Source organism: Crocodylus siamensis, chromosome 10, assembly GCF_052110815.1.
Source record: "Crocodylus siamensis isolate JL-2025a chromosome 10, ASM5211081v1, whole genome shotgun sequence".
NCBI lineage: Eukaryota > Metazoa > Chordata > Crocodylia > Crocodylidae > Crocodylus > Crocodylus siamensis.
Genome location: NC_143404.1, coordinates 17,896,055 through 17,910,347, shown reverse-complemented (window position 1 = coordinate 17,910,347; position 14,293 = coordinate 17,896,055). Strand labels below are relative to the sequence as shown.

The 14,293-nt window shown below is 44.0% G+C and overlaps 1 protein-coding gene across 1 annotated transcript in view; it reads left to right on the top strand.

The window, feature by feature from the left end:
• ERGIC1 (endoplasmic reticulum-golgi intermediate compartment 1) overlaps positions 1–14,293 on the top strand; it is a 95,071-nt gene that overhangs the window by 32,589 nt on the left and 48,189 nt on the right. Inside the window, exons 2-3 of the mRNA XM_090064885.1 lie at positions 6,065–6,126; positions 13,694–13,766. Of these exons, the coding sequence (XP_089921011.1) occupies positions 6,065–6,126; positions 13,694–13,766 (135 nt within the window). The remainder of the gene's footprint in view (positions 1–6,064; positions 6,127–13,693; positions 13,767–14,293) is intronic.

Sequence of the window (14,293 nt, the reverse complement as noted above, 5' to 3'; positions counted from 1 at the left end):
GAGCATGGAGTCAGCTTAAGGGCTCTGGCAAGCTGTAGCAGCAACTCAGTCAATGTATAAATAGGTGGAGGAATGCTATTGGTACTTCTGGAAGGTTTCAGACTGCCTTACATGCACTCACACACTGAAACTTTAGTGGTTGCAATAATATGGGAAAAATTGAATCTGCAAATGGCAGGTCCAAGGACAAGGAACTCTAAAAGCCAGATGTAAAGTTTACTTTCTTGCTTCACTGCAGCTCCCACAAAAAACTACCAAGCCACATTTGCCAAATGCAGTTTCCTAACATGGGAGACAGTGACTCCTTTCCTTTCAGCAATGCCAGAGAATAATAGGAAGGAACTGGGGTGGATTATAGGAGAATGCCAAATTGTTACAGACAGCTCAGCACATAACTTGCAGCTGTGCTGGAAATGGCTTGTAGCCAGGGCTGTGACCTTGAGAGATGATTTTTGGGCCTTCTTCAGTATTCTAGACTCCGAAACATCACTTAGGACTCCAGGCTTGAGAGGACAAAGCTCTTCAGCAAAAGAATGATGTTAATGCTGTAATCCCAGAAGGTCTGGAAATGTATTCTCCAACCACTGACAGAAAGCCCTACAAAATCAATCCCAGTAGAAGCAGTAAGTTTATCCGTTTTCTCAGGGCAGTTCTTATAGATCCACTTGAAAAAAATCATGGTTCTCAAGTAGATGTCCTGTGCCTTTGTGTCACACTTCCCACACACCCTATCAACCAGTCCCTGGTTTTAATGGGAAAGTTGGGAGCCATTCCATTTTAGAGCCACTTAAGAGCTAGCTGCTGTCTTCCACAGCCAGCTTGCTCTGCTTGCATTGGGTTTTGTTTGATATTAGCTCAGGTAAATGTGTTGGGCCCATAACTCCTCACAGCGATCTCATTCAGACTCAAAGGTACTGTACCTGACTGCAAGGGTGGTTAAATATCATGGATAAAGTGTTTGAGGTCCAGAAAACCTGAAGTTTATTCCTAAAGTAGTTGTAGATTTTCATCTAAACCTGTCAGTCATTCTAGCTGTTATCCTCCCAAAACTACTCTCCATCTAGAAAAAAAAAATGTACATGCTTGATGTATCCAGGACTTGTTTTGAAACCAAACTGTTCAGATTCACCAGAGTCAGGAGTTCTAACAATCAAGCCCTCTCTTCCGTATGAGTATTAAATAGGCTACCACCACATATCTCTCTGTGTTAGTATTTGGCTGATGGGTCTGCCTCCCTCAGTATCATGCTCCAGTGCAACACAGGTAACATCATCCTCCTGTTTCAGGAATGTGTCTGTATCTGAAATCTGTAAGGTGACATCTGTAATGCTATGCATGAGTTCTCCTTTGTGCTAGGAGAGCAGAGGCATAAAATTCTTTTGAATGACCCATGCTGCAGGAAGGTTGAGGTTTATTGGCATTTTTACTGCAGGTGCATTCAGGCATCTCTGACCTGAAGGCATTTAGTAGAAAAACCTGTTTGCGTTTCTGGTGTGTGCAGCCCAGAAACCTCCTCCTGTATTTTGTTACAGATCTGCAATCCTCATTCTTCTAATCCTCATTGCACGGTGATGGTGTTACATGGCCTGAGGCTCCCTGTTAAAGTGCACATGATCCATGGTAGGAGTGAAGCCCCATAAACTATATGCAGCAAAGGGGGGGCCAGGCAGGTAGGTGGGTTATAGCTAATGGTTAGACCATGAACAAAGGAGCCCTTGAGTTAAACTTCAGAGTTGTAATTTCCAGCTCTGCTGGAAGCTTTGTAGCTTTGCTAGTCTCTGAAGTGGAGCTTCTGTGTCATGTTATGAAAACTCTGGGCAGCTTTTTGGAGGTGGTGTGAGGCTTTGTTAATTAGTATTAGACAAAATTAGCAAAGCTGCCCTCAGGGCTCCATCCTTTCTACTGGGATTTCACTTTTGCTTCCCAAATCTATTTTTCACCCCCTCAGGAATCCTATGCAACTCACTTGCTTCAAATTTAAAGTAATTTCTCTTTTCCAGCCTTCTTCTCTCTTGTCACTGTCAGCACTGTCATTCCCCATTAAGTTCACAGCCATTATGTCCTGCTGGGCTCTTCACTTTGTCCTGTAATCAAAGCCTGTTTCAAATCCTGCTTCTTTTTTAAGAACACAAGAATCACTATATTGGATCAGACTAGTGATATCCTGAGTTGGTAATTCTGCCATCAATAATGGCTGAAGCTAGATGCTTGATGGAAACTTGTAAAGAAACTCTGAGCGATTCCATCCATGGCTTGGGAAGCTTCTTCCTACACCCTGTACATAGTTGGATTATAACACCCCCGTATCCCCATTGTGATGGAGAACCAGTCCCTTTCAGCTTCTCTTACGTGGAGGAAGTCTTTCACAGATAAATTTGACTTAGGTTTGCATACAGATGTCCAATAATTCTTCTTAATTCTGCCAGTCTCTTGGCCTCAATGTTGGTGTCTGTGAGTTTCCCCTGGCTAATTATGAGTTTCGTGGCCTTGATCCTCTTGGGTTGCTGCTTTTGCTCTGGATTACTGCAGCATGCTCAAGTGGCCTGTTTTATTTTCTCTTTTTGTCGGATGCTGTCACTTAAGAGTTGAAACTTCTGTTCCCTCCTAAGGTGTCCATTACCTTCTGTCTGTCACTCAGCTGTACTCCTCTCCTTCTTCTCCACTCTTTGTGCTGCCTCGTATGCACTCCCTCTCCTCCTTCCAAGAGCTTGCCTGTTCCAAGACCCATTCCTGTTATTGCTCTATGCAATCCATTTAGCTTGTTCTGTACAGTACTCGTATGTGCTTTTAGGCTGTAAGCTCATCAGGGCTGAGACGCTGTTTGCGTTGCATGCTTCACCTCTTGTACCATGTTAGGTAAACACATTGTACTTGAATATTAACAGATGATTATGAAGTGCTCTGGGAGTCTCATGTGACATGCTCTGTAGAAGAGTTGGGACTGAAGAGAAAGGCCTGAGGTCTGCAGTTTGGATTAAGGCCCAAAGTATTAAAAGTTTGGGACTATTCAGATTCAGAGGTTTGGCTTAGATCACTGGTCCTGGAGAGGCTGGAGCAGGTGCTGTATGCACAGGGCCAGTGCAGCACACACTGATTCTGGACTGTGGATCAGCTCTGTACCCAGGGGCAGCATCATGGGCTGGATGGTGGGGCTCTGCAGGCCATACCTTTAATGCATATCCTGGCTTAGATGTGTCTCTACTTGTTGATGAAATTAGAAGGGATGGGGAAGGTGAGTGGAGGAGAAAACAAATGGAGGGACTAGATTTTAAGTGATTGCAGGTTATAGGTCATTTGGTTTGGGGGTTTTTGTCCTGTCAGCTTTGACACAGTTCCTCTTTGGTTTGCTTCCTCGTATATATCTGAAAATTTTTTTTTTTTAGAGATGCCTGGTGGAAGTACAAAGTGGCTTTTTGGAGCCAGGGTAATTGAAATGAGAGCCTCTGAGAAGAGAGGACCCTGATGTGAAAGAGAGAACTCAGCTTAACTATGAGTTACTTTAAAAAAAAAAAAAAAAAGACAAAAGAAAAAGACTATATATTCTGTATTTGTTTTATGAATGGGTCATAATTTTAAAATCAGTGAATATTCCTCTAAGAATGCGCTTCCTTTTATAGTATCTCCAAGTGGTGTTTTTATTGAATTCGGCTTAGAGCTCTTTCCTATTTCTAACTGTTTAGTAACAGCCTGAGTGCTTGATTTGTCTCCCTATCCCTTGGCTTTCTTGCCTCGTCGGTACGTTATTATGATTTCAGTGAGACGACGCCAGCGTCGAGTGTTTAATGGTCTGTGTGCAGGAAGTTCAGCTATTTCCTCTGGCTGTGAGACTGTGATGTCATCAGCTGCTCTGGGTTGCTTTATCATCTGCTGCTGCTGTTGCTTTGGTGTATGTGAAAAGAATGTAAACAGTATTCTCCAGATGTTTTCCGGGAGGCTGCAGACCCATAAATGGGATGTTTGGTTCAGGAATATTAGTAATATGTTTAGGCGGTGGCAATGAATAGAGGCATAAAAATGTATAGCTCTGTAAGCATCTCAGGCAGCATACCCTGTCAGTTATATCATGTATGAGAAAAAGTTGCATATAGTTGGCAAGTGCGACAGTTTCCTCTGTCTACTTATATGGCTCCCTCAAAGTAGTATCTGGACACTTCAGGCATTACTGAGTACCTTGGAAAGCAGTGGTCTCCCCATTTCACAATTAGGCCCAAATCTCTTTTGCATCATATTCAGGAGCTGAACCTAGGCACTTGGAGTCCCAGCTCCTAAAATACCATCTTTCATTTATGGCATTATCCCATTTTTTTCCAGGTTACCTCCACTCAACTTCAACTCCTGAAAAGCAAATAGAAGATTAAATTTTTAAAAGCAGTAGCCTGGTGTCTCCCCTGACTTAAAATACAGGTTATAGTGGCCAGCTGGGAGCTGAGGTGGTGTTTCATTTCACTGCTACTCAGGATGAAGTTGGCAGCTCATGGATCCTGAACTGGAAAAAGCATCAAATCTAATTTACTGATAGCACATCCAAAAAAAATAGTTTATTTGTGGTGAGAGGGATGGGGGAAAATTGGTTGCTTGCCACTTTAGGGTGTGTATGTCTTTTTAATGGACTAATTAATTTTTATTCGGTGTTGGAAAAACTGATGTCAGAGCTGCATTGTGGCAGGGCAATGTAGAGTGCAAGGTGATAGGAAATAATATAGCTAAGATCATAAGGCCAGTGAAAGTTTAACCATGAGGAGTTCAAAATAGCAAAGCTGAGCCATGCCTATATTAAAAGACATGACTGAATTGAAATAACAGTTTAATATTAAACTGCTTTTCATTCTTTGTGGGAGGCAACAGAGAGCTTGGCTAGCTCTGTCCCCATATCCAGTGTCCCAGGCTAAGCTTCATAAAAAATACGTTAATTTTTTTCCACTGGTGTTTTCAGCTTGTGCCCAACACACCATAGATTTGCTGACAGTAGGTCTCTTGCGTCCCATTGCAACATGTAAACTTAGTATAATTGCACTGACTGTTCATCTTTGAGTTTTGTGGCAACTAACACCAGAGTACCCTGGAGCTTTCACCACGCTTCTATGAATCAAAGCTGCCTTGCTGCCAAGTCACCATTTTTTGGTTTTTATTATGGTATTTCAGCAAGTGGAGGGTTAGAATAGTATGTTTCTTCCATCCAAACCAGCTCAGGGAAGCATGTGAAAGGGGTCTTTCTTGTGTTCCGTCTTAGCAGGCTGATTTTAATCAGGTCTCCTTTCTGCTTTTTCCTTCCTGGGGAGCTATAGGATCGAACAAGTTTTGCTTTTTATTTGCATATTCTTGTTCCCAAGCATCTCAGCTTTGCTGCTGGGGGTGCTTACGTTCTAAAAACACGTTTTGTGGATTCTGTCACAAAAGCCAAGAGACTGAATGCAAGTGGGTGAGCATGTTTAATCATTAACCTCTAGGGATCAGAGTTTTGAAACCTATGTCCCTGAGTAAAAACGGGCAAGCAGGCAGTGGTCTCCTCGTCCCTAGGGTAGGCTTGCTTATGTCTCAAACCTGCTTTGCAGGTCCATGGCACTGTTAGTTTTAAGTAGTTCATCACTGTCCACAGCAGGTACTACAGATAGAGGTGCGCTGGTAGGACTTGTGTGCAGAACTTGCCTGGTCTCTGCTGGCTCAAGTCCTTGCATTCATGAGTTGTTACGCATACAGAAAGTTTTAAGAAGGAAAAAGCTACTTTTCCTGTGGTAATCTTTGAGTGCGAGTTTGTCTGTAAACCAGTCCAATGTAATCTTTCTCTTTTCCCAGCACTAACCAGCCAGCTGGAGTGCTCAGACTCATGAGAACAAGGCATGGGAGGTGAAGGGAAGAGCTTATGAAGGTGCAGTCAAAAAGCAGATCAGTTACATAACAGTACAAAGGAAAAGGGCTTTTTTCCCCCTTTCACATCCTTCTGCAAAATGAAAAATGTTGTTGGAAGCCTGAATGGAAAATTTTTCAGTATTATTCAGCCCTGCAGGGACACATAATGTATTGACATATTCCACCTGTTTTATGGCTGCTGCTTTTCCTCTTTCAGGTTTGACATCTACAGGAAGGTGCCAAAAGACCTTACGCAGCCAACATACACAGGAGCTATTAGTAAGTACCAGCCCTCAGCGCTGTCCTTGCATACTCCAGCCTAAAATTAGGGGTCGTCTTGGCCTCTGTCTCTGAAAGGCTTGTTATTTTAAGGCATATGAAACACAAGAGAAGGCATCCCATGTAGCTGAGAGAACTTGCTGTGTCCAGTTTGTGTGAGTGTACCACAGAGCCGGGTAACCCATGGTTTTAAGCAACATTAACTTAAAATGGTGGTGATGTTTTGTTAAAAGAGGGAGTTCTTGAGAGCAAGATCTAAACTTCCCAACAGTTAGTTCGTAAATGCATTGAAATAGGTGGGGGTGCAGGGTGCTTCTTGTTATCTCCTTCCCTTGAATGGGGTGTGAGTGCCTGCTCTGAATAGACCCCATAAGCCTTGCTATGTTTTACTTTATTTTCTGATCATATTAGACACTCCCTAGCTGAAGGTGACAGGGAACTGGAGTAAACATGGTTGCAGCTTATGAATGGTGGTGGTGGTGGGGGTGGTTCTGCCCAGAAGGATTTGCTGATTAGGTTGTTTGAGGGCCCATCCCACTGTGAGGCACTTGGGAACATAGTGGAGACACTAGGCAGGAGTGAACAAGCCTCTGGTGGCAGTTGAGGGACCTGGGACAGTGAGGTAGGAGTGAAAAAGGGTTTCTCTCATGCCCGGGATGGGGTTAGTAGGGAGAAGCAATATATTTGATGCTGTTCTCCTTTGTTTTTATTTTTCACCTTGTTAGAAATGACCTACAACAGAGGTGTCCAACCTGCAGCACTGGTGCCACAAGTGGCATAGGCAGCCTCTGTGGGTGGCACGTGGTAGACTGGGAAGGGGACAGGCAGCCCTGCAGCAGGTAGGGCACAACGCAGAGCAGCAGTGGTTGGCCAGGGAGCAGGGCAGCGAGGAGGAAGTGGGGCAGTAGATGAGGTAGGGAGCGCAGGGCTGGGAGCAGAAAGAGCAGCAAATCAGGCATGGGAAGGGGATTGGAATGATGTTCAGAGGGGGTTTGGGACCAACTTGTATCATGCCTGCCAAAAAGGCTGGCCCCCACTGGCCTACAGCAGTCTTCTCCCACTTGGTGTCTCTATGCATAGTTTTTGGCTGATGTAAATTTCTTGCCTTGGGCCTCTCTCCCTTCCTTCCTCCTTCTGCAACTGTAGTCCGCTGGCTGAGTAATGCAATTTCACACCATCATTACCTGTGAGTGTGCTGCGTAGAATGGTAAATACAGATCAAGCTGATCCTGCCAAGTCTGTAATTAGATGCCTAATGCAGCTTTCCTGTTGCTTTCCACACTGACTTCCTTTGATCATATAGCTGTGCCCCATTCACTCAGCCTCTTAGACTGGGTCTGTAGTCCTGTATGTCACTGCTGACGTGGGTGATGTTACTTCCCTTGGTGGCAACAGGTGCTGAATGGAACTAAGTTGGTAATAGTGAATCAGTAGGATCCAAAGCAGAGGCCTTTTGTGATCTGAAAGAACTCCTGATCAAAGATGGGATGAGATGCTATACCATGCATTTGTCTTCAGAGAGTCCATATACCTCTGCTCTCCTGACCACTCAGTGAATCCTGTTTTGACTCCCCTTTAGTCATGCTGAAGCTGCTAAGACTACTCAGGATGTGGTAGAACAGTAGTAACTTGCATGGATATGGAGACTAAATGAACCTGTCTACTGCAAACATGGACTTAGAGGCTAAATTAACTTGTCTATCAGCTCAGTGGCAACTTAAGATTTATTGTTTTCAAGCGAGTCTTTGAACTTGTTGAGGGCCCCAGCACTTCTCTTCTATTTGGGGAGAAAAAATTCCCCACGGTATGTTCACTGTCTCTTGGAGTTCATCTTGTAGTAAAATTACCCTTATCTCCAGAAGAACTTTGAAAATCTGCTTTTGTAGCTGGACTAATGTACCCTTCTCGAGTCTCATGACCAGAGGAGTAAGTTGGTCATGGAAAGTTGTGGACACCATGAAGTTTATATAAACGATTGACTGACTGACCCCTCCCGACAGCCTGTGCTTCCTCCTTTCCCTTTTGCTCACACTGCTTTCCTGAGCAGTTCCTCTCTAGCTGCTGCTCCTTCCCACTGCCTTGGTGGCGTGGAAGGGGATATGGTCTACTTTCCCACAGACATCCCATAAAAGTAGTTGGCACTTCTGCTGGTTCTGTACATGCAAATCTCTGAATGTAGTTTTCTCATTTCACCCAGCCTGTAATTCAACCTAAGCAGTGCAGGAAGTCGTGAGTGAGACAGGCCCAATGCTGTATAAAGGCAATAGTGTACCAGTTGGCTGCCTGTGTGGCCAGTAGGACCGTGTTCTAAATATGTCATGGAATTTGGGTTGTAGTTATCTTGCAGGATGGAGGAAGAAGCCTCACCCAGAAAAGACCCTTCCCAGGGTAGTAACATTGGTGAAATGGCTAGCTTATGTGAGACTTCAAGAGAGGATTCATGGCACAGTTTTGTAAGGGTTGATAGCTGCTGATTACTCCCAAACAAGTTCTTCCCTGGTGCTGAAGATGCTTAGTCCAGTGCTGCTTCTGGAAGGTGACTTGCCTGCTGCGGAAGGCTTCCTGGAATAGGAACGGGGTCATCAGACACACTTGCACAGTTGCTTTTGGGTTGCAGAAAGGCTGTTCTGGAACACTTGTGCATCAGTTTACCCATGCTGCCTGCATATAGGAGTAGTAAGCCAGTCAAATGCCAGGGGACAGATGTGTTGGAAAGGGGAAGTACCAAGGTCTGTTATTGTCCTTATTATCTAAGGAAGCTAACTAAGAGAGTTACTAGCTCTTTTCACGTTCTAACATAGAGCTGTTCCAGAGTCAGCCTGTGAGTTTCTTTGGGGGGTTTCTACCTATTGGCCTTTTCTGTGGACCAAAATGAAGGTCTTCCTTCAGGAAGTGCATCAGGGGCAGCATTTGGCATGCTCCTTGCATATAGCTTTAAGTAAACAGTAACCAGTTTCTGCTGTCATGGCCTTCTTGTACATGTTGTAGTATGGCCTGATCCTGCTTGCATTGAAGGACTTCACAACACTTACACTAACTTCAGTGGGATTGGTGTTGGGCATATAGTGAGCTACCACTCAATACTCTGTCCCTTGTATCGTGAAAATAAGGAGGGGAGTCCCAGTGTAGGTGGAGGAATCTAACCTGAGTCCTGCAGGGTGGTAGACCCACTAGCGGTCTACCCACTAGATACTTAAGGATTGGGAAACAGGTGAAGTGGTATAATCTGATCTATAGAGATTTGCAGTTGTAAGGGATATGATGGGTACCACACAACGATATAAGGATTTGCAGCACAATCCCATTGGCAGTAACCAATGTTTAATATATATTCAGACTTCAGTGCAAATGGAGGTTCTGGCATAGTCCACTAAGATTTGATGGGGTGCATAGACTTATGCCAGTGATTTTTCAACCAGGGTGATGCTAGATCCTTTTAAGGGTGTTGTGGGATGCCATACCATATTGGCACTGTTAAACATGCAGACACCTATACGTAATTCTCAAGATAAACCTGGAGATTTCACTTAGGATTCAATTAAAGTGTCAAATCCCTCCTGCGGGCTTACTGAGTTCTTTGCAACAGAAGAATTACTCTAATATTTTTCCATAGTAAAAAAACAAAGGGAAAGCAAGGAGCTGGCATTTTCCAAAGGGGAATCTGGAGTCTACAAAGGCTGAGAACCATTGACCAGCAAATAGTTATTCCAGTGGACCTGGAATAACACTGTGGCAAACTTGCCATGTTTGGGTATGTACACTGCAACAACACATACCCTGGCAATTTGACAGCTGGCATCTGACTGGGCATGAGTAGTCGGACATCTTGAAAGGGGCCTTCAATCCAGACAGCTGTTCTTCTGATCTCTCGTCACTGAACTGTCAGCATGGATGCATACTGGACTTGTTCATGTTGTATTCACATCTGATAATGTTCTTTAGAAATTCTGCAATGCCATGTGGAGGCTGGAGTTTTAAATACACATCAGGAAATAGCAAAACTGATTCACATGGTCTCTGAAATGTGATTTCCACCCCCCCCACCCGGCACTTCATAGGAGCTTGTTTCATTGAATGATAAATGTATTTATTTTTTGCCTTAATATAGGCATGCACTTATGTTCCCAATTAGAATGCTGTGTTAAAGGAAGTTCAAAGCAAAAAGCATTTTAATTTATTTAGGAGGGATGAAAAATAAGGGGTACAGCAGTCACAGATGCAGTGACATGATACGTAGACTGCGTTAGACTAGAGAAGCTGATGCTGAAAAACTAAATGAGCACCCTGTTCCAAAGGCTTCTGACTGGGCTATTGGCAGCATGTTCCCACACAGCATGTTCTGATATTAGGTAACAACTGTAAATTTTAATGTACTTGGTGGATTTATATTGGCACAGCTCTATGAAAATGAGTCTAGGGTGGTTCTTGACAGCTCTGTGGGGACATTTTAGCGCTCCTGCCATTAAGTTTCATAATAAAACATCTAAATCTGTCTCCATCATTTAAACTACTACTCCAACTACAATTCATCTGCCAAACATGTGACCTAGGTTGTTGCCTGTTGATGGTGAGACAGATAAAGGACTGCACTATGAATAACCTCCATGAAGCAAATTGCTCATGACTTGATTGCAGGAGCACTCTGTATATTTGGGGATTGATGCAGTGTAAAAGAACACATTTACTGCATTTGAAAGAGCTTCTGTTCTGCATTGCAGAGAAATTGCAGGTCAGGTGTATACAAGATGAAGGCCCTGTTTACAAAATAGCATGTGTGCACATGCATGTGGTTATGTAGTATCTATAATTGTTATATAGCACTTGTTCTCTGAAAAACAGACTCCTGTAGAGTGTATGAATTTGGACTCCTGGATTTGCTAGTTTGCTTTTATTAAAACCATTTAAGCTATTGCCAGTTAGTCCTACTCTATTTGGCAGGTATTATTGCAAGTCTTCAGTGGAAGAATAGATTTGAATGAAGAATTTGAGAGAGAGCAGATGTTCAGCATACAACACAAGGCGAAGAGATGTTCTAGTCATAAGGGCATAGAAGAAGGTGTAAAGAAAGAAAGGAACAAAAGAGGTGTTTCCAATAGTAGCTCAAGGTTTGAGTAGGAGGAAATGAAAGAGGAATGGTGGTGTGGCATTGTGGAGGGCCTCTGTAGGAGAAGAATTTTAAATGGGGATATAGAAAGTGAGGAACTGCTAGTAAAGGGAGTTTGGGGGGTGGGATGGGATGGATGGACTCTTACAAGCATTTCACTGATCTGTGCAAAAAAAAAAAAATTCTTGAGGCTATGGCTGGTGTGTTGTATGTACTCTATGTAGGGGGAGACACTTTTTTGCATATTGCCACGGATCAGTGACCCAATCTCTTTGTTGTTGGATAGTTATGACTAAGAAGCATCCTGATCAACTGGTCTGGTCAGAAACAATCCCCTTTTATGTTCTTTGATGCATAAATGTAAGTCCCCTGTCCACTTTTCATAGGAATTTCCCCAGTCTTTTGCACAGAATTTCCCCCTTGCCATATGCTACTGTACCCTGGGTAGAACAAAATGATGAATTCTTATCTCTGCCAAAGGTACAAAGATGGAAGGAACTGTGTGCATGCATCTAAAGAGAGCTTTTCCTTTAAAGATTTAAATCCCCTCCCTTCCCTGTTTTCCTGCTATTCTTTAGCTTTAGTTTTCCTTTCCTCTTTTTCTGTCATTAAAATAATGATTGACTTGATAGCTTTTGGCATCTCTCCAAATCCTTCCACTTCTGAGAGGGTTAATGAGTGAGTCTGCCCCTGAGATGACACTGATGGAAAAGTGGGGAACAAGTCAGGAATTTGCCTCTTGCTAAATGTGTGGATCTGACCAACTGGGAACATGGGTTACTGGTGCTGCCTTGGGGGAGTGGGGTGGTACGTGTCCTCCCAGCATCTGACCGTGGGAGGGGGAGAAGTCCCCATGTGGCCAATCTCTCTGACTGGGGAAGGTCCCCCTGTGGCCGATTTGCGAGATGGGAATGCAATGGTGCTCCACTCCCTTGTTGGTGCTTCCGGGGCGGGGGGGACACCAGCACTCCCACCTTCCCCCCCCCGCCCTTTGCCTAAGCAGCAAGCGTGGCCAGTCAGTGGGTGCACTAGTGCTCTCAGGGTGCACATTGCTACTGCCTGGAAGAATAAGGCACAAAACTTTGGGCTGTTTTTGGTATCCATCTTGGCATTGCCCTTGGCTATGCTCTTCCTCTCCTTGCCTCCAAATGTCTTCGTTTTTGACAGGAGCAGTATCACTTTGATTCCTGGGAATTCAAGTTGCATTGGTCACATGGAATAAATTAGAGGAAATGAGCCCCCCCACTTCCCCAGTGTGGCTGTCCATGCTCCTTACTCGGATTGTGGTGAGGTGGTCATTTCCACGTCACTGTTGGAAATGCCTTGGAAGTGGGACTGACGAGTGGGTGAGCCAGGGTCATATGCCTGTCGTCATGACCTTGGGAATTGTGTGCTATTTCCTAGCTTTGGCTTATTGTGATTCACTCTGGAGTCAGAATGTCTATTTGTTTTTTAATACAAATGTGAATTCCAGCCTGGACCCCTCAGTTGCCAAAGCCTTGCCTTGTAACCATCCTTAGTTAAGTGTTTACAGCCTTTCTAACACTTCACTTCATCTCTTCCTCCCACCCCTCCTCACTGTGACCTCATGGTGATTTCATGAACCTGAGCACTTACAGTGTACTGAGTGGGTTCCTGGTGATGAGTAAACAATAGCATGAAAGCTCATGGAGTTCCTGTCTTCTATCCTTGAACATACTCGAGGTGAGCTGGCTCAAGGAGAAGACATGGAGGTTTGCTGTCAGTCGCCATAGGAATCTTGTTCTCTGGGTCACTGGAAATCTTTCATCAGTAGAGCTGAAGCATCTGGTGATGGGGCGCTTACAGAAATGCACGTCTCAGGCCTGTCTCGTTGGGCATTGCCAACTACACAGCATGCTGTCTAAAGCCATTGGTCCATTTGATCTGCAGACCTACCTCTGACAGTGACGTAGTATTTTACAGAAAGGCAAAATTCTTCCACATCTCTGTAATGTGCTTGGCCCATTATGTAGTCTGGTATAGGTGTGGGGAGAAGCTTATCCTTCCTGTCCCTGCAGGAGACCCATGTATCCTTACTGACTGCAGAATGCTGTTGGCTGGGGCTCTGTAGAAGTCATGTTCATTGAGGAACCTGGCCAGAGGAAGTGAGGGGTGGAGGATGGAGAAAGTGAGAGTCAAAGGGGCAGGGCAGTTGCAGCTTGGGTAAGAAGGTGACCCCAGGAATGAGACACCAAGCAAGCACCTACAGCTATATCCAGCTTAAAATTTCAGGCTGTCAGTTCATCCTGGTTCTGTCACCAGACTCCAGTGGCCTAGTATGAATTATTGTTGCTGTGGGAAAAGAAGAAAAAGGAAAATGTAGCTCCCATGTTGTCTTGGGGGACAGAATGGTGTTGGGGAAATCCTGGTGTGTGTTTGAAAACCAACCAAAATCTTGTGCAGAGTTAAACTAACCTTTTTCCACACCTGGGTCTCTTCCAGTCTCTGTTTGCTGCTGTCTCTTCATACTGTTTCTCTTCCTGTCTGAGCTCACCGGATTCATAGCCACTGAAATGTAAGTAAAAACCTTTGAAAGTATTTGAGGAGTTTTTGCTTTTCTCTCCTTTTTCATGTGCTGCTTTAGCCAGGGTGTCACACTGGCCTTGGATTCATGTGCCTGTACTTACATTACCCCAACTAGTTGTTCAATGGCATTTGGACGTTTCCTTCTTGCTGAAACCACAGTTTCCAGTATTCCCTCATCTTTTTTTAATTTAACACTTACCTTAGAAATTAAGAACTACATTTTATTTTCTCCATGGAAGGCCGCTTGTGTCCTGTTTACTCCTTTGTCAGCTCTATACTGCTTTTACGTATTGAACATGGTCAGTATTTCAGGCTGACTGGAGGTTTTACATCAATCTGGCCTTTTCATAGTATTTAATGATCAGGAAGAAAGGTAGTGCAAATGCTTAAAATAATAATTTTTAAAAAGCCAGCTGTAAATGAAGTTATAGGTTGTCTGTCTTGTCATATGTTAAGACTTGTTTCCCATCACCCTGGCCCTGTGCTTGGGACAGAACCTGGCTTTGTTCATCTTTA